This window comes from Mya arenaria, chromosome 14, assembly GCF_026914265.1.
Source record: "Mya arenaria isolate MELC-2E11 chromosome 14, ASM2691426v1".
Classification (NCBI taxonomy): Eukaryota; Metazoa; Mollusca; class Bivalvia; order Myida; family Myidae; genus Mya; species Mya arenaria.
The window spans coordinates 17556439-17578543 of NC_069135.1; the positions used below are offsets into that span (position 1 = coordinate 17556439).

The following is a 22105-nucleotide window of genomic DNA, read 5'->3' on the forward strand; positions in this document are numbered from 1 at the left end:
TTATGGTATCTTATTTCAAAGTATGAATATATGCTTTTTCTTCTTAAACAATGATAAATTAACTGTTTTTGTGCACGAAATATCAATTTCAAGCGATTTTCAACATTTTTTTCAAAAAAGTTTATCAAACATTTTTCTATTTTATAGCATGCAAACATGCCTGCTCTGCTAACAAAATGATATATTTGCTGTTTATATGCACCAATCATCAGTCTAAAGCGATTTTTAACATTTTTTCCAAAAAGTCGATCAAGCGATCCAGCGGCCTAGCGGCCTAGCGGCGTGAAGTTAGCGGCCTAGCGGCCTAATATAATATCTTATTTCAAAGTACGAATACATGCCTTTTCTTCTTAAACAATGATACATTTGCTATTTATATGCACCAATCATCAGTCTGAAGCGATTTTCAACATTTTTTCAAAGAAGTCGATCAAGCGATCTAGCGGCCTAGCGGCGTGAAGTTAGCGGCCTAGCGGCCTAGCGGCCTAATATGGTATTTTATTTCAAAGTACGAATACATGCCTTTTCTTCTTAAACAATGATATATTAGCTGTTTTTGTGCACAAAATATAAATTTAAAGCGATTTTCAACATTTCTTTCAAAGTTGAAAATCGCTTCAGACTGATGATTGGTGCATATAAATAGCAAATGTATCATTGTTTAAGAAGAAAAGGCATGTATTCGTACTTTGAAATAAGATATCATATTAGGCCGCTAGGCCGCTAACTTCACGCAGCTAGGCCGCTGGATCGCTTGATCGACTTTTTGGAAAAAATGTTGAAAATCACTTCAGACTGAAGATTGGTGGATATAAATAGCAAATGTATCATTGTTTAAGAAGAAAAAGCATGTATTCGTACTTCGAAATAAGATATCATATTAGGCCGCTAGGCCGCTAACTTTACGCCGCTAGGCCGCTAGGCCGCTAGGCCGCTGGATCGACTTCTTGGAAAAAATGTTAAAAATCGCTTCAGACTGATGATTGGTGCATATAAACAGAAAATATATCATTTTGTTAGCAGAGCAGGCATGTTTGCATGCTATAAAATAGAAAAATGTTTGATAAACTTTTTTGAAAAATTTGTTGAAAATCGCTTGAAATTAATATTTCGTGCACAAAAACAGTTAATATATCATTGTTTAATAAGAAAAAGCATATATTCATACTTTGAAATAAGATACCATATTAGGTCGCTAGGTCGCTAGGCCGCTAGGCCGCTAACTTCACGCCGCTATGCCGCTAGGCCGCTAGGCCGCTAACTTCACGCCGCTAGGCCGCTAACTTCACGTACATATCGAGAAGACTGGCTATTTCCGGGTCTACGGCTCCAAAAATAATGATCCTTGTATTAATCCTAATTTATAATGGTATACTGTACCAGTCTTCTTTAAAAATGAAAACAAAAAGTGGCTCCCTGCTTAAGCCAGTTTATTTGCTTATATTTTACAAATAACGAAAATATAACAGGCTGCATTTGGTCCACTGGGCGCTTCTTATAACCAAACAGCACGAGAGCGAAATATGTCGACAAGAATAATAAGTTTGCATCACCTGTAATTAAAAAATACTGACAACCTTCGCTTTAAAATCGACAAATTATGTTGTAAATATAAATGTTGGGTGTGCATGAATGTTACATGCGACATCTGGCATTGGAGCCTAGGCCGGGATCTTGGAGGTAAATTGGAAAAAGTTCAGTGACAGCACCTATAAACTTATATCTTTACTATATACAACCCAGGATATATCTGTGGTTGTGCGGCTCATATGGTCACCGGCTGCACACAGAGTAGCATGGACTGAATCGAGCTGCCAGCGCAATTTTAATTCTATTTTGTATGACTATGTTTATAAATATACTTTATGGTATTTGATTTCATCATAATTGCATCTAACGGATTTGATAGTTTTAAAACCGTCTTGGTATCTGTATTTTGTTCCAACTGATTTAAGGCAATTTAGTTTTACCTGCCTCTGAGTTTGAAACCTGCCGCCGACGTATTTTTCCCCATTGTTATAACTATATAATTTATTCAATGACTAACCTTCTAACCCTAATATCATTTTCTTTCTTCCAAATATTCAGAAAGGTTTTATAGTTGACACCTCAAAAAAATGAGGGTAATGGGTGCCTCGTTCACCCGACAAGGAATATCTTTTTTATGACATGCAAGTAGTGCAAAAACACGTTTTACCAGACTCTGATGCGTTTCCAGGGGTGAAACCGAGCTCTTTGAGAAGGAAGGCGATATCGAGCTCGTCGTCCGGGCCTCCAGGCAACAGGATGACATCACTTCCGTCGTTTGCCACGGTCTCTAACTCTTCTTCAGCAACGTCAACTGCAGAAAGGGACGCATGCTTAATTCCACTAAACAAAATAAGTTTTAAACAAAATGTAACATAATTGACCATGGCGCGTATAAGACAAACCCGAGGGATTGAGTGAATCTATCCGCTATAAGCGTGCATATGCATGCTACTTATGGACGACATGTTTCCATGTCAGACTTGATTGATCATTCAGAACCTTTAAAAGATCTGTATTCTAACCAAGTTTTACGAAAGAGTGCCATGGATAATCTGTCCCTGAATGAACACTTCAAACAAGGCTCACAATTGGACTCAATCTTATTAAAATAAGATCCCCAATACACGCTGCACGACTTTACACTATGATCGTACATAAAGTAATGAAATGAAGTGAACGTCATCATGATTTGAATGGGATTGAATTGGACCCGTCTTCAAGTGCACATTGGGCGTACGACTTCGAAGATCGTAAGACCAAGAAGGCTCATTAACATTATGTTAAGATAACTTAATAAGGTAAATTGAAACTAAAGACGGAGTAGTTGACACTGGTTCCGTTAACACTAGAAGATTTGGGGCTAGACGAGGGGGTGGGGGTGGGTGGGTAGGCGGCTGCTCCCTTCTGAAGTAGGCATTGTCAAATTTTTATGTCGGATAAAAACACACACACTTAAATGCCCCATTTCAGACTTAAGATCGGCTTCCAGAGGGTAGAGCCCCAAAGGCCCATACAAACCTTTAACTAAGTGTCATTTCATTTCATTCATCAAAAGTTTCACCCCTAACCTATATGCCCCTCTCAAGCCGAGTGACGACTAATCCTGTGTACGGTAGTCTGTACTTTTTCCCAATTCGGAAGGAACAGGCGGTGAAAGAAATCAAAGAAAGATCACTGAATTTACACAACTCGTTACAAAAATAAATACTAGTAACTACTGTTATTCAGAATAGTCGACACAAAACATTGTTTAAGTTTGATCGCAGTTGAAATATGTTATACTAGTATTAATACTTTTTAAATACGAAAACAAGATAAAAGACAAAAGAGAAACTTACGTTCCAAATACGGCTTTAACTTTTCATAGAACTCGACATTACTCAGGCTCAGAGACTGGTGGACCGCCGCAAAACCAACCAGAAGGAAAAAAAAACTCCAAGTAATCATCGGTGCCATCTTGCACTTGTAGCCAGAAACCCAAGCCTGCACCTATGTACGTAACGCCCGATATATACTGGTCAAAGATCCGGGCTGGCTGAGTGTATCTGAACATCTACTCACTGTTCCTCCAACAGATTCCGCAAATCTAAGAATTCACCCAACAAGTACTTGATATTAAAGTGGTTTCTGTCGGTGCAGTCGGACTAAAGTATTCGATCTTCCGTGATAAGGATATAATTTTAACCTAATTGATTTCGGTGATAATAGTTGTGCAATATTATTGGGCAATGGGTTTCACTTTATGTCAATCTCGCCTTGATGATAAAAACGCCCTAGTTAAACGATTTTCCTCGGTAACGCTATGTTTTATCAAAACCTATATCTTCTTACTTACATTGATATTTTTGTTCGCCTTTATGGATGTGTTTTGTTTTAGTTAAAGGCCCACAATAAAGGTAAATGCCATTTTTTAACGAATGATCATTTTTTTTAACTTGATTTTAATGATCAAAGCAAAAAAGTCATTAGAGTTAAACATCATATTAATCCAATCAAATAAAAATTATCTTTTATGCAGCAACCTATAAAACTTTAAAAGCTACGTGAACAAAAAAGTGCCATAAAAATGGTATTGCATTACAATTAAATCATTTTAATTTTGCAGCATGCTATGCTGTGCACCTTAAATGCCAAATTTTCCCTTTTTAATAGTTTTTACGTGAGAATCGGCCATATAACGGAGACCGTGCGATACTTCGTTCAAACTTATTTACTCATATACATATATAAGACATGTTTGTTAAATGGGTTATACATCGATGTATTGTGTCTGCTTTCCAATCGCACCATGCCAAATCTCGTCTAAAAATCACAGACTAGATAACCAGACATTCGTTTGACCACGGATGAAATTACCTTATTTGCACTTGCGATTTTTGGATGTTCGCACGCACGTTGACAACCAACCGAGAACAAAATGGAATTTGGAATAGTTTTTAATCACGTCTTTTGATAAAAAACCCCACTCGTTTGAACTCAGATGAAATTACCTCATTTGCACTTGCGATTTTTGGATGTTCGCACGCACGTTGACAACCAACCGAGAACAAAATGGAATTTGGAATAGTTTTTAATCACGTCTTTTGATAAAAAACCCCACTCGTTTGAACTCAGATGAAATTACCTCATTTGTATTGAGCGACCAAACGTATCACGAAAACGCGATTGTTTCATGATCTCATGTATGGTGACAACCATTCGAGTGGATGATAAACATTGGATTTTTTTTTATCTCGGTCAGGCATAATAGAAAATCAAAAAAAAAGAGTTTTAAACATACGTTTGGCCTTGGGTGAGTCAATCTCATTAACACCATTGAAAGCGAACAAAAATGCCATGATAACGGGATTGTTGCATGTCCGCATGCATGGTGGATACCACCCGATTGCGAGATATACTTCGGAATGCTCACAATCTCGGCTAGCCATCACACACATTCGATAAAACACTCGTTTCCCCTCGGATGAAATTACCTCATTTACGCTAAGCATCCAAAGGTACACCAAGTATGCGACCATGCATTGCGACAACCATCCGAGTGCGAGACTAGGGAATGATTTAAATCCCATCTAAGTATCACGGAGTTTTGATAAAAACACTTATTTGTCTTCGGATGAAATAACATCCTTTGCATTAAGCGACCTAATGTGTCCCGATAACGCGATATTTGCATGTTTGCTATCCTTTAGACAATCATCCGAGTGGGAGAAAGACTTGAGGAAGGTTTTAATCTCGTCTAGCGGCCTAGCGGCGTGAAGTTAGCGGCCTAGCGGCGTGAAGTTAGCGTCCTAGCGGCGTAAAGTTAGCGGCCTAGCGGCCTAGCGGCCTAGCGGCCTAGCGGCGTGAAGTTAGCGCCCTAGCGGCCTAATATGGTATCTTATTTCAAAGTATGAATATATGCTTTTTCTTCTTAAACAATGATAAATTAACTGTTTTGTGCACGAAATATCAATTTCAAGCGATTTTCAACAATTTTTTTCAAAAAAGTTTATCAAACATTTTTCTATTTTATAGCATGCAAACATGCCTGCTCTGCTAACAAAATGATATATTTTCTGTTTATATGCACCAATCATCAGTCTGAAGCGATTTTTAACATTTTTTCCAAGAAGTCGATCAAGGGATCCAGCGGCCTAGCGGTCTAGCGGCCTAGCGGCCTAGCGGCGTGAAGTTAGCGGCCTAGCGGCCTAGCGGCCTAGCGGCCTAATATGATATGTTATTTCGAAGTACGAATGCATGCCTTTTCTTCTTAAACAATGATACATTTGCTATTTATATGCACCAATCATCAGTCTGAAGCGATTTTCAACATTTTTTCCTAAATGTCGATCAAGCGATCCAGCGGCCTATCGGCGTGAAGTTAGCGGCCTAGCGGCCTAATATGATATCTTATTTCAAAGTACGAATACATGCCTTTTCTTCTTAAACAATGATACATTTGCTATTTATATGCACCAATCATCAGTCTGAAGCGATTTTCAACTTTGAAAGAAATGTTGAAAATCGCTTTAAATTTATATTTTGTGCACAAAAACAGTTAATATATCATTGTTTGGAAAAAAAATGTTGAAAATCGCTTCAGACTGATGATTGGTGCATATAAATAGCAAATGTATCATTGTTTAAGAAGAAAAGGCATGTATTCGTACTTTGAAATAAGATATCATATTAGGCCGCTAGGCCGCTAGGCCGCTAACTTCACGCCGCTAGGCCGCTTAGGCCGCTGGATCGCTTGATCGACTTCTTGGAAAAAATGTTAAAAATCGCTTCAGACTGATGATTGGTGCATATAAACAGAAAATATATCATTTTGGTTAGCAGAGCAGGCATGTTTGCATGCTATAAAATAGAAAAATGTTTGATAAACTTTTTTGAAAAAATTGTTGAAAATCGCTTGAAATTAATATTTCGTGCACAAAAACAGTTAATATATCATTGTTTAAGAAGAAAAAGCATATATTCATACTTTGAAATAAGATACCATATTAGGCCGCTAGGCCGCTAACTTCACGCCGCTATGCCGCTAAGCCGCTAGGCCGCTAACTTCACGCCGCTAGGCCGCTAGGCCGCTAGGCCGCTAACTTCACGCCGCTAGGCCGCTAACTTCACGTACATATCGAGAAGACTGGCTATTTCCGGGTCTACGGCTACAAAAATAAAGATCCTTGTATTAATCCTAATTTATAATGGTATATAAATACTTTTATCCTGTACCAGTCCTCTTTAAAAATGAAAACAAAAAGTGGCTCCCTGCTTAAGCCAGTTTATTTGCTTATATTTTACAAATAACGAAAATCAACAGGCTGCATTTGGTCCACTGGGCGCTTCTTATAACCAAACAGCACGAGAGCGAAATATGCCGACAAGAATAATAAGTTTGCATCACCTGTAATTAAAAATACTGACAACCTTCGCTTTAAAATCGACAAATTATGTTGTAAATATAAATGTTGGGTATGCATGAATGTTACATGCGACATCTGGCATTGGAGCCTAGGCCGGGATCTTGGAGGTAAATTGGAAAAAGTTCAGTGACAGCAACTATATCTTTACAATATACAACCCAGGATACATCTGCGGTGGTGCGGTTCATATGGTCACCGGTTGCACACAGAGTAGCATGGAATGAATCGAGCTGTCAGCGCAATTTTAATTCTATTTTGTATGACTATGTTTATAAATATACTTTATGGTATTTGATTTCATCATAATTGCATCTAACGGATTTGATAGTTTTAAAACCGTCTTGGTATCTGTATTTTGTTCCAACTGATTTAAGACTATTTAGTTTTACCTGCCTCTGAGTTTGAAACCTGCCGCCGACGTATTTTTCCCCATTGTTATAACTATATAAATTATTCAATGACTAACCTTCTAACCCTTATATCATTTTCTTTCTTCCAAATATTCAGAAAGGTTTAATAGTTGACACCTCAAAAAAATGAGGGTAATGGGTGCCTCGTTCACCCGACAAGGAATATCTTTTTTTATGACATGTATGTAGTGCAAAAACACGTTTTACCAGACTCTGATGCGTTTCCAGGGGTGAAACCGAGCTCTTTGAGAAGGAAGGCGATATCGAGCAAGTCGTCCGGGCCTCCAGGCAACAGGATGACATCACTTCCGTCGTTTGCCATGGTCTCTAACTCTTCTTCAGCAACGTCAACTGCAGAAAGGACGCATTATTAATTCCACTAAACAAAATAAGTTTTAAACAAAATGTAACATAATTGACCATGGCGCGTATAAGACAAACCCGAGGGATTGAGTGAATCTATCCGCTATAAGCGTGCATATGCATGCTACTTATGGACGACATGTTTCCATGGTCAGACTTGATTGATCATTCAGAACCTTTAAAAGATCTGTATTCTAACCAAGTTTTACGAAAGAGTGCCATGTATAATCTGTCCCTGAATGAACACTTCAAACAAGGCTCACAATTGGACTCAATCTTATTAAAATAAGATCCCCAATACACGCTGCACGACTTTACACTATGATCGTACATAAAGTAATGAAATGAAGTGAACATCATCATGATTTGAATGGGATTGAAATGGACCCTTCTACAAGTGCACATTGGGCGTACGACTTCGAAGATCGTAAGACCAAGAAGGCTCATTAACATTATGTTAAGATAACTTAATAAGGTAAATTGAAACTTAAGACGGACTAGTTGACACTGGTTCCGTTAACACTAGAAGATTTGGGGCGAGACGAGGGGGTGGGGGTGGGTGGGTAGGGGGCTGCTCCCTTCTGAAGTTGGCATTGTCAAATTTTTATGTCGGATAAAAAACACACACACTTAAATGCCCCATTTCAGACTTAAGATCGGCTTCCAGAGGGTAGAGCCCCAAAGGCCCATACAAACCTTTAACTAAGTGTCATTTCATTTCATTCATCAAAAGTTTCACTCCTAACCTATATGCCCCTCTCAAGCCGAGTGACGACTAATCCTGTGTACGGTAGTCTGTACTTTTTCCCAATTTGGAAGGAACAGGCGGTGAAAAAAATCAAAGAAAGATCACTGAATTTACACAACTTGTTACAAAAATAAATACTAGTAAATACTGTTATTCAGAATAGTCGACACAAAACATTGTTTAAGTTTGATCGCAGTTGAAATATGTAATACTAGTATTAATACTTTTATAATACGAAAACAAGATAAAAGACAAAAGAGAAACTTACGTTCCAAATACGGCTTTAACTTTTCATAGAACTCGACATTACTCAGGCTCAGAGACTGGTGGACCGCCGCAAAACCAACCAGAAGGAAAAAAAAAACTCCAAGTAATCATCGGTGCCATCTTGCACTTGTAGCCAGAAACCCAAGCCTGCACCTATGTACGTAACGCCCGATATATACTGGTCAAAGATCCGGGCTGGCTGAGTGTATCTGAACATCCTACTCACTGTTCCTCCAACAGATTCCGCAAATCTAAGAATTCACCCAACAAGTACTTGATATTAAAGTGGTTTCTGTCGGTGCAGTCGGACTAAAGTATTCGATCTTCCGTGATAAGGATATAATTTTAACCTAATTGATTTCGGTGATAATAGTTGTGCAATATTATTGGGCAATGGGTTTCACTTTATGTCAATCTCGCCTTGATGATAAAAACGCCCTTGTTAAACGATTTTCCTCGGTAACGCTATGTTTTATCAAAACCTATATCTTCTTACTTACATTGATATTTTTGTTCGCCTTTATGGATGTGTTTTGTTTTAGTTAAAGGCCCACAATAAAGGTAAATGCCATTTTTTAACGAATGATCATTTTTTTAACTTGATTTTAATGATCAAAGCAAAAAAGTCATTAGAGTTAAACATCATATTAATACAATCAAATAAAAATTATCTTTTATGCAGCAACCTATAAAACTTTAAAAGCTACGTGAACAAAAAAGTGCCATAAAAATGGTATTGCATTACAATTAAATCATTTTAATTTTGCAGCATGCTATGCTGTGCACCTTAAATGCCACATTTTCCCTTTTTAATAGTTTTTACGTGAGAATCGGCCATATATCGGAGACCGTGCGATACTTCGTTCAAACTTATTTACTCATATACATATATAAGACATGTTTGTTAAATGGGTTATACATCGATGTATTGTGTCTGCTTTCCAATCGCACCATGCCAAATCTCGTCTAAAAATCACAGACTAGATAAAAACATTCGTTTAACCAGACATTCGTTTGACCACGGATGAAATTACCTTATTTGCACTTGCGATTTTTGGATGTTCGCACGCACGTTGACAACCAACCGAGAACAAAATGGAATTTGGAATAGTTTTTAATCTCGTCTTTTGATAAAAAAAAAACCCCACTCGTTTGAACTCAGATGAAATTACCTCATTTGTATTGAGCGACCAAACGTATCACGAAAACGCGATTGTTTCATGATCTCATGTTTATTGACAACCATTCGAGTGGATGATAGACATTGGATTTTTTTTTATCTCGGTCAGGCATAATAGAAAATAAAATAAAAACAAAGTTTTAAACATACGTTTGGCCTTGGGTGAGTCAATCTCATTAACACCATTGAAAGCGAACAAAAATGCCATGATAACGGGATTGTTGCATGTCCGCATGCATGGTGGATACCACCCGATTGCGAGATATACTTCGGAATGCTCACAATCTCGGCTAGCCATCACAGACATTCGATAAAACACTCGTTTCCCCTCGGATGAAATTACCTCATTTACGCTAAGCATCCAAAGGTACACCAAGTATGCGACCATGCATTGCGACAACCATCCGAGTGCGAGACTAGGGAATGATTTAAATCCCATCTAAGTATCACGGAGTTTTGATAAAAACACTTATTTGTCTTCGGATGAAATAACATCCTTTGCATTAAGCGACCTAATGTGTCCCGATAACGCGATATTTGCATGTTTGCTATCCTTTAGACAATCATCCGAGTGGGAGAAAGACTTGAGGAAGGTTTTAATCTCGTCAACGCATCACACACTTTCGATTTACCTTGGATTACCTTCTATGTATGAAGAGACCATGAAAACGCGATTTTTGATTTCTCACATGCATGGGAACAACCATCCGAGAGCGAGATAGGCTTTTTGGATGTGTTTTTTTTTATCTCCTCTAGGCATCACAGACTTTTAGTAAACTCACTCGTTTGACATCAGATACAATAACCTCGTTTGCAATGAGCGACCATATGATGCCACGATGGCGCGATTGAACGCTAGATAGACTTGGGGATGGCATTGATCTCGTCAAAACATCACGGACGTTCGATAAAAACACTCGTTTCACCTTGGACAAAATTACCTCATTTGCACATAGCGACCGAATATTCCCCGATAACGCGATTGCTGCATATGCGCATGCTAGGTTACAACCATCCGCGTGCGAGATATGCATTGAAATGTGTTTTTATCTCGTCTAGGCATCGCAGACTTTCGATAAAACAACACGTTTGACCTTGAATGAAATTACCTCATTTGTACTTTGCAACCATACGTGCCACGATAACTTTATTGTGACATGTTCACATGCACGGTGACAACCATCCGCGTTCAATCGCCTTTTCACAACAGGAAAAAAACCCACATGTTTCATTGGATAGTTTCGACACATGTCAACTCCTTCTTGGAGCCATTTTAACTGTATCTTGTGTAGGTTTTCTTATTTGAGATACGCATGTTACTTCATTTCTTTAAATGGTAACTTGTCTGCATTTAAAAAGCAATCATATGCATGATTCAGTAAAATTATATCTCTAAAATTACGGACGAGTTTATTGACACATTATTCATAGTGTATTTTACAAATATATATATATATGAATAATGAAATACTAAATGGATAATGACTGATACAGTGCTAATGTGGAATAACAAAGTGGATGGGTGAAAATAATTTCTTTGCGTTCATGTTTTAAGAGCTTGATGGCGTGATATAATCGTTACGGGATTAGTATGTTAGATGTAAACTCTACCGCAGCGACGGCTCAACCGGTTCAGGAGCACTTTGAGCATCCCGTGAGTGCCAATACATCGGTACGTTACGCTGCTATTGACCACGGGCGACCTAAAACTTTGGCGCCGCCGTCCAAACATCCGGCTCCAGCATTACCCCGCCCACCCAGTCCAAGCATAAGAAGGTGGGTCTGAAGCTCTTGCTTTCCAATCCTTTTTCACCAATATTGTCCGTGGGGTCTCCAGAGAGAGAATCCAAAATGTCAGACAATGACGCCGTGACGTCACCGAAATCAACTATGTCAGATGTAAACTCTACAGCATCGCCTACTCAACCGGTTCCGAAACCTAGAAACCGGAAGGAAAACACAGATAGTGCAGATTCGGAAAATGCTCCTCTGAATATCAATGAAAGCGGAAACGTGTTTACATTTAAATAATCGCAAGGGATTGGTTTCAAAGAACTGATAAAACGAACTGATCACGATGCCGCTAACAGGGAATTGTTGTATACCTGTAAAACTTTCTTCATTACCGGGTAGATGTTTTAAGTGTTTTCACGTGTCTTTAAATTTGTTATAAGGGTGGACTGTCTAATCGTCAATTACTGCATACAGAGTATACTTTCAGGTCATATATGTAATAGGCCCGCTGGTTCAGGATTTAATTTTTGCTGTTTTTCTTTAATTGATAAATTCATTTCATTGCCACATATTTTTTTTTTCTTTTTGATAGTACTAGATGTGTAGGTATGTGTACATTTATTCGATAAGGTGTTGTTTTTGAAATAAGTGTTTTTACCATAATTTCCTTAAATCATTTAAGACAATGACCTGCGTGTGTGTGTTCAATAATCAACTTTTGTTTTATTAAACTTGACTGTTGTTATATAAACTTTGCCATTGTCATGTATCAAATAAAGTAATAAACAAATCACACGAGTTTTGCTGCATGCATAATTTATTCAGAAAACACAGAAAAAGATCAACATAGAGATTAACATGGATACAGTGCAAATACATACATACGTACAGTAAGATCACAGAAAACGCTCGGAAAAACAGAGTATTCAACAAGTGCAAATATTTTGGATTTTAATAAAAATGCAATAACCTAGTTAATGTGCTATTCCCTTTTAAAACATGATGCATAATGAAAGACTGTAGTCAAACAATTGTACAGTATACAGCAAACCACCGAGGACATAACTATCCATAGGATAAGATATGTATTCTTTTGGCATTTGAAAACAAAATAGAATTTATTGATTTTTTGTTAACAAAGGTTTTCTTTTAACAGAAACGTGTCTCCCTTAAAAAATGAGCGCAATACATACATAATATACTACAATAGTCTGGAAAATACTGATTAAGTTACAGTCGCAAAATAAGTCAATTAAACCTTCACCAAAAGAAGGATAAGACGTCTTTAAATTAAGGTTTAAAACAGTCACTTCACACCACCCTTGTAATTAAAATATACATATCTCGCGCTTAGCGCTCATCTCGTATACTTTCTATAACAAGGGTAGTGTGTGCTGCAACATTTATATATGATCTCATATTACTTCGACTTGTTGCAAAATAAATCATGAAATTTCACACCAGTATTTCTGAAGGCAATGTAAGAATCACACTCATGCAAAAGGACAAAGAAAACGGAGCCGTAGCGTCTTAGCAGTGTCATAATATAATCAAGATTCTAGTTGGACACATCTTTCAGATTGGAAGTTCATTCATATCTTTCAGCCGAGTCAGAGTCATCTTCGGCGCTATCTTCGAAACTCCCATCTTGGTTCTCGTTTTTCTCATCGGATCCACTGTCAACGTCATCAGATGCCGGATCAAAGTCATCAGATGGGAGGTCATCAGTGCCCTCTTGGCGCTCAATGGCTTGGTTGTCGGTGTGGCATGGGATACGGAAACAGCCGATGTTTTGATAGGCGCTGTGAACGTGACCCTGCAATGGTTCATTCCGAAAGTTTGAAATTGAATTCAATGTGTTACAGGTATTTCATATTCAGATATCCATTGAAATGCTTTTGAAATTTCTTTGCATATAAAAGGGGTTTTTATAGGTCTGTAACGCCACTAATTGCTAGAGACGTACACAAATTCAGCTGTAACTCTTTGCTTTACATAACAAATTCAAATTAATCAATTAATCTTACTACTTTGGCAAGCAGAAGGCTTTCTGAAAATTGATTTTGTTTAATGAATCTAACGAATACAAGAAACGTTTTACAGAACATGATGCCCGCATAGATTATCCCTTTTTAAATTTAAATTATACCTTGATGTTGACGGTTCCGGTGATGCGCGCGCACATAGTGCGGCGGCTCCTGTTGATACTGTACAGCTGGGCACACAGACGGCTGGAGGGTGACACGAGGTGGTGCACGTGGTAGCAGTACTGGTACGTGGACCTGCCCACTACAGCATGATAAACAAAAGGGATATGGTGATTATATCTAATCAATAACATGTTTCACATTGGCTTTTAACGATTTTCAAAATCGGTCAAACATTGTAGTCCAACTGTACAGCTCTTTTGACCCATTATAATGTTTGTCAAGTTTGTGACAGGCTAAGTAGATGAAGCGGTCGCATTTGCGGTCGGTTGTGATGTTGAGAAAGCGGTCGTATTTACGGTCGTCTGTGTGGTATCCGTACTTATCCGTATACTTACAGTCTAATGTTGTTTGAGGACGCGGTGACCTTACCTACAGTCGCCTAAAGCATGGATGGTGCAGTGTCTTTACTTACGGTCGTTTGTAGTGTGGAGAAGGCGGTATCCTTACTTACGGTCGTCTGTAGTGTAAAAGGAGGCGGTATCCTTACTTACGGTCGTCCGTAGTGTGGAGGAGGTGCTATCCTTATACTTATGGTCGTCTGTAGTGTGGATGGTGCGGTATCCTTACTAACGGTCGTCTGTAGTGTGGATGGTGCGTTATTCTTTTTTTACGGTAGTCTGTAGTGTGTAAGGTGCGGTATCTTTACCTACGGTCGTCTTTATTGTAGAGGAGTTGGTGTGGAGGAGGCGGTATCCGTACTTTCTGTCGTGTTTAGTGTGAAGGAGCGGTTGTCCGTAGGCAGTTTCAGCACATTCGAACGTTTGTGGTGTGGAGGAGGCACTGCCGGTACACACCTATGTTTATGGTGTAGATACGGCGGTGCCGATACTCACTGTTGTTTGTGGTCTGACGAATGCGGTGTTGGTACTTATGGCTGTAAGCGCTGTAGGGGAGGCTGTGTCAAAACTAACGGCTTGAGGAGACGATATCGGTAATTTCAGCCGTATGTGATGGAGAGGCGGCGATATCGGTAATTACGAATGTTTGTGGTGGACAGACGGCGATATCGGTACTTACGACTGTCTGTGACTGAGAAGGGGCAATATTTGTACTTTCGGCTGTTTGTGGTCGAGAGGAGGCGATATCGGTACTTACGGCTGTTAGTGGTGGAGAGGGGGCGATATCGGTACTTACTGCTGTTTGTTATGGAGAGGCGGCGATATCGGTACTTACGACTGTTTGTGGTAGAGAGGCGGCGATATCGATACTTACGACTGTTTTTGGTGGAGTATGGGCGATATCGGTACTTATGGCTGTTTGTGGTTGAGAGTAGTCGTTTTGGGTACTTACGCCAGTTTGTGGTTGAGCGGTGTCGATATCGGTACTTACAGCAGTTTGTGGTTGGGCGGTGTCGATATCGGTACTTACGTCAGCATGTGGTTGAGCGATGTCGATATCGGTAATTACGACTGTTTATGGTTGAGTGGTGTCGATATCGGTAATTACGACTGTTTGTGGTCGAGCGGTGTCGATATCGGTACTTACGGCAGTTTGTGGTAGAGCGATGTCGATATCTGTCCTTACGGCTGTGTGGTTAAATGGTGTCGATATCGGTACCTACGGCAGTTTGAGGTTGTGTGGTGGCGGTATCGGTGCTTACGGCAGTTTGAGGTTGAGTGGTGGCGGTATCGGTACTTACGGCAGTTTGAGGTTGAGTGGTGGCGGTATCGGTACTTACAGCAGTTTGAGGTTGAGTGGTGGCGGTATCGGTACTTACGGCAGTTTGAGGTTTAGTGGTGGCGGTATTGGTACTTATGTCGGTATGTGGTTGATAAATGTCGATATTGGTATTTAAGCCAGTTTGTGGTTGAGTGGTGGCGGTTTCGGTACTTACGGTAGTTTGTGTCTGAGTGGTGGCGGTTGCGGTTCTTACGGCAGTTTGTGGTTGTGTGGTGGCGGTATGGGTACTTATGACAGTTTTTGGTCGAGCGGTGTCGATATCGGTACTTACGGCAGTTTGTGGTTGAGTGGTGTCGATATCGGTACTTACGGCAGTTTGTGGTCGAGCGGTGTCGATATCGGTACTTACGGCAGTTGTAGGTGTAGAGGAGGCGGTATCCATTCAAGGTAAATGAGAGCAGGTAACTACTGTAGCTCCGGTAATCCACCCGGATACACACTGGAATGGCGCAGAAGCAAAATGTCAAATCAATGCATACAAGAAAGTTTGAAATAACAGCAATATAAAAAAGTAACTCGCTAGTATTAAAAACAGAAAATCTTACAGCTTTCTTACTATTGAGATCGAAGCGATGGTATCTGTAGTAGTGTCTCACGGCAAATGTTCGCATGACACATGCAGCGCAGCCCCGCTTGAAACACTGGACAAACTGTCGGCGTGGGCATTTGTGATAGTGGTGATGATGATGGTGGTGGTGATGATGATGGTGGTGGTGATGGTGATGATGATGGTGCCACCACCAGCCTAGGTCCCTTGATTTCCCCACGACTGAAGAAGATAAGAAATTCACGTTAATCCTAAACTGCGTATGTACTACCATTTTCAAGTGCTCGAATGATTATTTTCAATAAAATGGCATGCATTGTATAACCGCTTCAAGCTCATTCCGCATAAAGTTCGAGCGTGAGCTATACGCGTTTCGTGTGATGTATATACGTAACGTGTGAGGTATATGCGTAACATGTGAGGTATATGCGTAGAGTGTGAGCAATATGCGTAACATGTGAGTTATATGCGTAGCGTGTGAGCTTTATGCGTTACGTGTGAGGTATATGACTTTTCTATGTTCTATGTGCAACATTATTTTAATTATTAAAAGAGTCCACGTAATTCTGGATCAATCCTCGTATGCGTAACGTATGAGGTATAAGCGTAACGTGTGAGGTATATGCGTAACGGATGAGATATATGCGTAGCGTGTGAACCATAGCCCTGTGATCAATTGCTACTTTATTGTTTCACTTGATTAGGACAAACGCTTAAGAACAATTCAAAATAATAAACGGCAAAGTATGTGTAATGCGTGAACATTACAAGGGCCATAACTCGTTGGCCCACTGTTCCCTAGGTATATTCCTTTAAATAAAGCGTTTAAGCAAAAATTTACTTTTCAACAGAAATTGATTAATTTTAATGGAAATGTTTTTTTTATAAGTATATGACAATGTGAGTTTGTATATTGTACACGAATCCTAATGGTCCCAGTTTAACCTGGTCGCCTCCCTTGATACGAAACATGCGTTATTTTAATTTGCGAAAGAAAAAGCTCATGTGAACTATATTATAACAGTACCCAGCATAAAGCTCGCGTGAGCTATATCATTACAGTTCCGCGCATAAAGCTCGCGTGAGCTATATCATTACAGTACCCAACATAAAGCTCGCGTGAGCTATATCATTACAGTACCCAGCATAAAGCTCACATGATCTATATTATAACAGTGCCCCGCATAAAGCTCACATTATCTATATCATTACAGTACCCCGAATAAAGCTCACATGATCTATATCATTACAGTGCCCAGCATAAAGCTCACATGATCTATATCATTACAGTACCCCGAATAAAGCTCACATGAGCTATATCATTACAGTGCCCCGCATAAAGCTCACATGATCTATATCATTACAGTGCCCCGCATAAAGCTCACATGAGCTATATCATAACAGTGCCCCGCATAAAGCTCGAGTGAGCTATATCTTTACAGTGCCCCGCATAAAGCTCACGTGAGCTATATCATTACAGTGCCCCGCATAAAGCTCACATGAGCTATATCATTACAGTTCCCCGCATAAAGCTCACATGATCTATATCATTACAGTACCCCGAATAAAGCTCGAGTGAGCTATATCATTACAGTTCCGCGCATAAAGCTCACGTTAGCTATATCAATACAGTGCCGCGGATAAAGTTCACGCGAGCTATATCATTACAGTACCCCGAATAAAGCTCGAGTGAGCTATATCATTACAGTTCCGCGCATAAAGCTCACGTTAGCTATATCATTACAGTGCCGCGGATAAAGTTCACGCGAGCTATATCAGTGCCGCGCATAAAGCTCACATGATCTATATCATTACAGTGCCCCGAATAAAGCTCGAGTGAGCTATATCATTACAGTTCCGCGCATAAAGCTCACTAGCTATATCAATATAGTGCCGCGGATAAAGTTCACGCGAGCTATATCAGTGCCGCGCATAAAGCTCACATGAGCTATATCATTACAATACATCGCATAAAGCTCACAAGAGCTATATCATTACAGTGCCCCGAATAAAGCTCACGTGAGCTTTATCATTACGGTGCCGCGCTTAAAGCGTGAGCTATTTGCGGAATGAGCTTTATGAGGTCATACAATGCATTAACCTTTCTGAGGTTTAAGTTTAAAAAAAGCGTTCTGACAGGTACAAATGAATAGTACTAATAAATTCAAATACCTTTCCGAGGAGCGAGGTTGAACGCATCGAGAAGACTAGCTATTTCCGGGTCTACGGCTATAAAAAATAAAGATCCTTGTATTAATCCTAATTTATAATGGTATATAAGTGTTTTCATCTTGAACCAGTCCTCTTTATGAATGAAAATAGTTGAAACATCAATATGGCTCCAGGCTTTAGCCAGTTTATTTGTTTATATTAAGGCTGCACTCTCACAGATTTACCGTTTTTCCAACTTTTTTTATTTTTCTTGGAATTAGCAAATTTTTGCGTAAATACTTGCTTACCAGTGATGAAAGACTGCTGACAAAAGATCAGATCACAGTTATTCATATTTCCAATCCAAATTTAATGTTGTATGGCTTAAACCGTTACTAACGGTTACTAACGGTTTATGAAAAATGCATAAAACATCAATTTTTGGTAGGAAAAATGAAAAGCTTCGATCTGATCTTTTGTCAGCAGTGTTTTATTACTGGTTTGCAGATATTTACGCAAAAATTTGCTCGTTCCAAGACAAAGAATAAAAAAGTTGTCAAAACGGGAAATCTGTGAGAGTGCAGCTTTAATGAACAACGAAATAAATAACCGGCTGCATTTGGTCCATTGGACGCTTCTTATAACAAAACTGCACGAGAGTGAAATATGTCGACAAGAATAATAAGTTTGCTCCACCTGTAATAAAAGTATAGTCTACCTTTGGTTTAAAATTGACAATTTATGTAATATAATACAATATATAAATATATATATATACAAAAATATAAAGGTTGGGTATGCATGTATGTAACATGCAACATTGAGTCTGTGTCGTCATCTCGCACTGAGCCTCGGGCCAGGATCTTGGAAGTAAATTGGAAAAAGTTCAGTGACAGCACCTATAAACTTATATCTTTACTATATACAACCCAGGATATATCTGCGGTGGTGCAGTTCATATGGTCACCGGCTGCACACAGAGTAGCATGGACTGAATCGAGCTGCCAGCGCAATTTTAATTGTATTTTGTATGACTATGTAAATATATATATATATGAATTTTATCCCATTAAAACCCTATCTAACGGATTTGTTAGTTAAAAAAGCTTCTCGGTACCTGTAATGTTCCAACCGATTAAAGACCATTTAGTTAAACCTGGAAATTTTAAATTTTAAATTTTTTTAAATTTGGAAACTGCTGCCTACCCAATGTTTTAACTATATACCTGTATTTTATTCCATAACTAACCTTCTAACATTTACATTTGATTTTCTGTCTTACAAATATTCAGAAATGTTTTAGATTTGAAAACTCAAAACAATGTGGCTAATGGGTAACTCGTTCACCAGACAAGGAATATCTTTTAGTCGTGACAATATTTAAAAGACATGCAAGTAGTGCAAAAACTCGTTTTACCAGACTCTGATGCGTTTCCAGGGGTGAAACCGAGCTCTTTGAGAAGGAAGGCGATATCGAGCTCGTCGTCCGGGCCTCCTGGCAACAGGATGACATCACTTCCGTCGTTTGCCACGGTCTCTAACTCTTCTTCAGCAACGTCAACTGCAGAAGAGTTACGCATTATTGATTCCACTAAACAAAATAAGTTTTAAACAAAATGTAACATAATTGACCATGGCACGTATAAGACGAACACGCGGGAGTGAGTGAATCTATCCGCTATAAGCGTGCATATGTATGTTACTTGTCGACGGCATGTTTCCAGGGTCAGATTTGATTGAACCTTCAGAGCCTTTGGGAGAATTAAAGGGCTGCACCCTTCAAAAATTGGCATAGTCAATATTTTCATGTTGGATAAAAGACACGCACGCACGCACGCACGCACGCACGCACGCACGCACACACGCACACACACACACACACACACACACTTAAATGCCCCATTTCAGACTAAAGATCAGCTTCCAGAGGGTAGGGCCCCCAAAGCCCCTACCAACTTTTAACTAAGTGTAATTTATTTTTTGTTGAAAGTTGCTCTCCCTAACTTACGCCCCTCTCAAGCCGAGTGACGACTAATCCTGTGTACGGAAGTCTGTAAGTTTTCCCAATTTGGAACGAACAGGCGGTGAATGAAATCAAAAGAAGATTTTACACAACTTGTTACAAAAACAAATAACTACTGTTATTCAGAAAAGTCTAAAAGAATCATTGTTTAAGGATGATTGCAGTTCGAAAACGAAATAAAGATGAAAAAGAAAAAAAAGAGAAACTTACGTTCCAAATACGGCTTTAACTTTTCATAGAACTCGACATTACTCAGGCTCAGAGACTGGTGGACCGCCGCGAAACCAACCAGAAGGAAAAAACTCCAAGTTATCCGCTGTGCCATCTTGCACGTGCAGCCAGAAACGCAAGCCTGCGCCTATGTATGTAACTCCCGATATATACTGGTCAAAGATCCGGGTTGCTGATTGTATCTTACCATCCTACTCACTGTTCCTCTTACAGATTCCGCAAATCTAAGGATTCACTCGACAAGTACTCGATATTTAAGTGATCACTGTCGGTGCAGCCGGACTAAAGTATTAAAACTTTCTTGATAATGTTATAATTTTAATCAAATTGATTTCGGTGATATTGTTGTGCAATATTATTAGTCAATGGGCCTCACTTGATGCCAATCTTGCCTGTCATGACTTTGATACGATCTTAATCAGATTGATCTTACATTTAATAAAAATCCATGTTATTAATATATAGTATATACTAATTTATTTTTAGCTCAATTGTGACGAAAGCTGATAGCTTATAGAAGCACTCTCGAATCTATTTCTTGGGCAGAAACCAGTACTGTGTTCTTTTTTTGGAAAAGAAACGGCCATGAGAAAGTATCTCTGGTTGGGATCGAGCCCACAACTTTTTGAGTGAGAGGCAGTACCTTTACCACTAGACCACTCTCATCCCTTAAATAATACAAATAAAATTATTCAAATAATTAAAATAAGTACATTTTACTGAAATTTGGTGCCCGTCTCCCGTTCCTAACACAATGATGATGTTCCTGTATAGATACATGTCCCGTCTTGTTGTTAAATACTTTCCCGTCAAATCTTCAAGTGACACGGCCGTAACTAGCTGCGGATCTACCGGGGGCAGTAACTACAACGCCTGTTTTTAAAAGTGGTGCTCCCGTTGTCGTTGTAAAAATTTTCTTCACCGTCCCTTCTACCTCATCGTCTTTGTCATTTTTCCAAATTCATAATATAATGTGAAAACTTGAACATCAACTTTCTCCTATGAAACATACATTAATGCACTTCAAATGATGATAAAAACGTCCTAGTTAAACGATTTTCCTCAGTAACGCTGTTTTATCAAAACCTACCGATTCTACTTACATTGATATCAGAAGCCGTATTTTTGTTCGCCTTTATAAATGTGTTTTGTTTTTAGTTAAAGGCGCACAATTAAGGTCTATGCCATTTTTAACGAAGTATTATTTTTTAACTTACCCGGTACCTCACTTGCACTTGCGATCTTTGCATGTTCGAACGCTTGCTGACAACCGTCCAAGAATAGAGAAACACTTGAGGAAGGTTTTAATCTCGTCAACGCATCACACACTTTCGATAAAAATCTCTGAATTCACCTTGGATGAAATTACCGGCTGTATATAAAGAGATCAAAATTGCCATGAGCACGCGATTTTTGATTTCTCACATGCATGGGGACAACAATCCGAGAACGAGATAGGCTTTTGGGATGTTGTTGTTGTTGTTGTTTTTTAATCTCGTCTAGGCATCAAAGACTTTCAGTAACCTCACTCGTTTGACATCAGATACAATAACTTCGTTTCCAATGAGCGGCCAAAGGATGCCAGTTGACAATCATCCTTGATTTTTTTTTTCGTCTAGGCATCGC

General features: G+C 39.1%; 1 protein-coding gene and 2 long non-coding RNA genes across 3 annotated transcripts; all 3 read right to left on the reverse strand.

The window, feature by feature from the left end:
- Positions 1–1295: 1295 nt before the first annotated feature.
- Positions 1296–3461, reverse strand: LOC128216933 (uncharacterized). Its single transcript, XR_008258157.1, has 3 exons — positions 3369–3461; positions 2198–2341; positions 1296–1327 (listed from the first exon to the last, which is right to left on the reverse strand). It is a non-coding gene; the product is annotated as an uncharacterized LOC128216933 (long non-coding RNA).
- A 3184-nt stretch (positions 3462–6645) lies between these two features.
- Positions 6646–8818, reverse strand: LOC128217124 (uncharacterized). The gene is made up of 3 exons (XR_008258190.1): positions 8725–8818; positions 7553–7696; positions 6646–6677 (listed from the first exon to the last, which is right to left on the reverse strand). It is a non-coding gene; the product is annotated as an uncharacterized LOC128217124 (long non-coding RNA).
- A 3614-nt stretch (positions 8819–12432) lies between these two features.
- On the reverse strand, positions 12433–20617 carry LOC128216961 (uncharacterized). The gene is made up of 7 exons (XM_052923726.1): positions 20459–20617; positions 19643–19786; positions 18247–18303; positions 16084–16296; positions 15877–15966; positions 13787–13926; positions 12433–13453 (listed from the first exon to the last, which is right to left on the reverse strand). The coding sequence occupies exons 1-7, from the start codon at positions 20571–20573 to the stop codon at positions 13226–13228; spliced, it is 987 nt and encodes a 328-aa protein (XP_052779686.1). The 5' UTR covers positions 20574–20617; the 3' UTR covers positions 12433–13225.
- Positions 20618–22105: the final 1488 nt, after the last annotated feature.

Coding starts and splice junctions, on each gene's coding strand:
- LOC128216961 (XM_052923726.1), bottom strand. CDS start 20,573: ATGGCACAGCGGATAACTTGGAGTTTTTTCCTTCTGGTTGGTTTCGCG. Junction 19,787..20,458: donor GTTAAAGCCGTATTTGGAAC/GTAAGTTTCTCT, acceptor ACTCTTCTGCAG/TTGACGTTGCTGAAGAAGAG. Junction 13,927..15,876: donor CCTCTACACCTACAACTGCC/GTAAGTACCGAT, acceptor ATCATGCTGTAG/TGGGCAGGTCCACGTACCAG.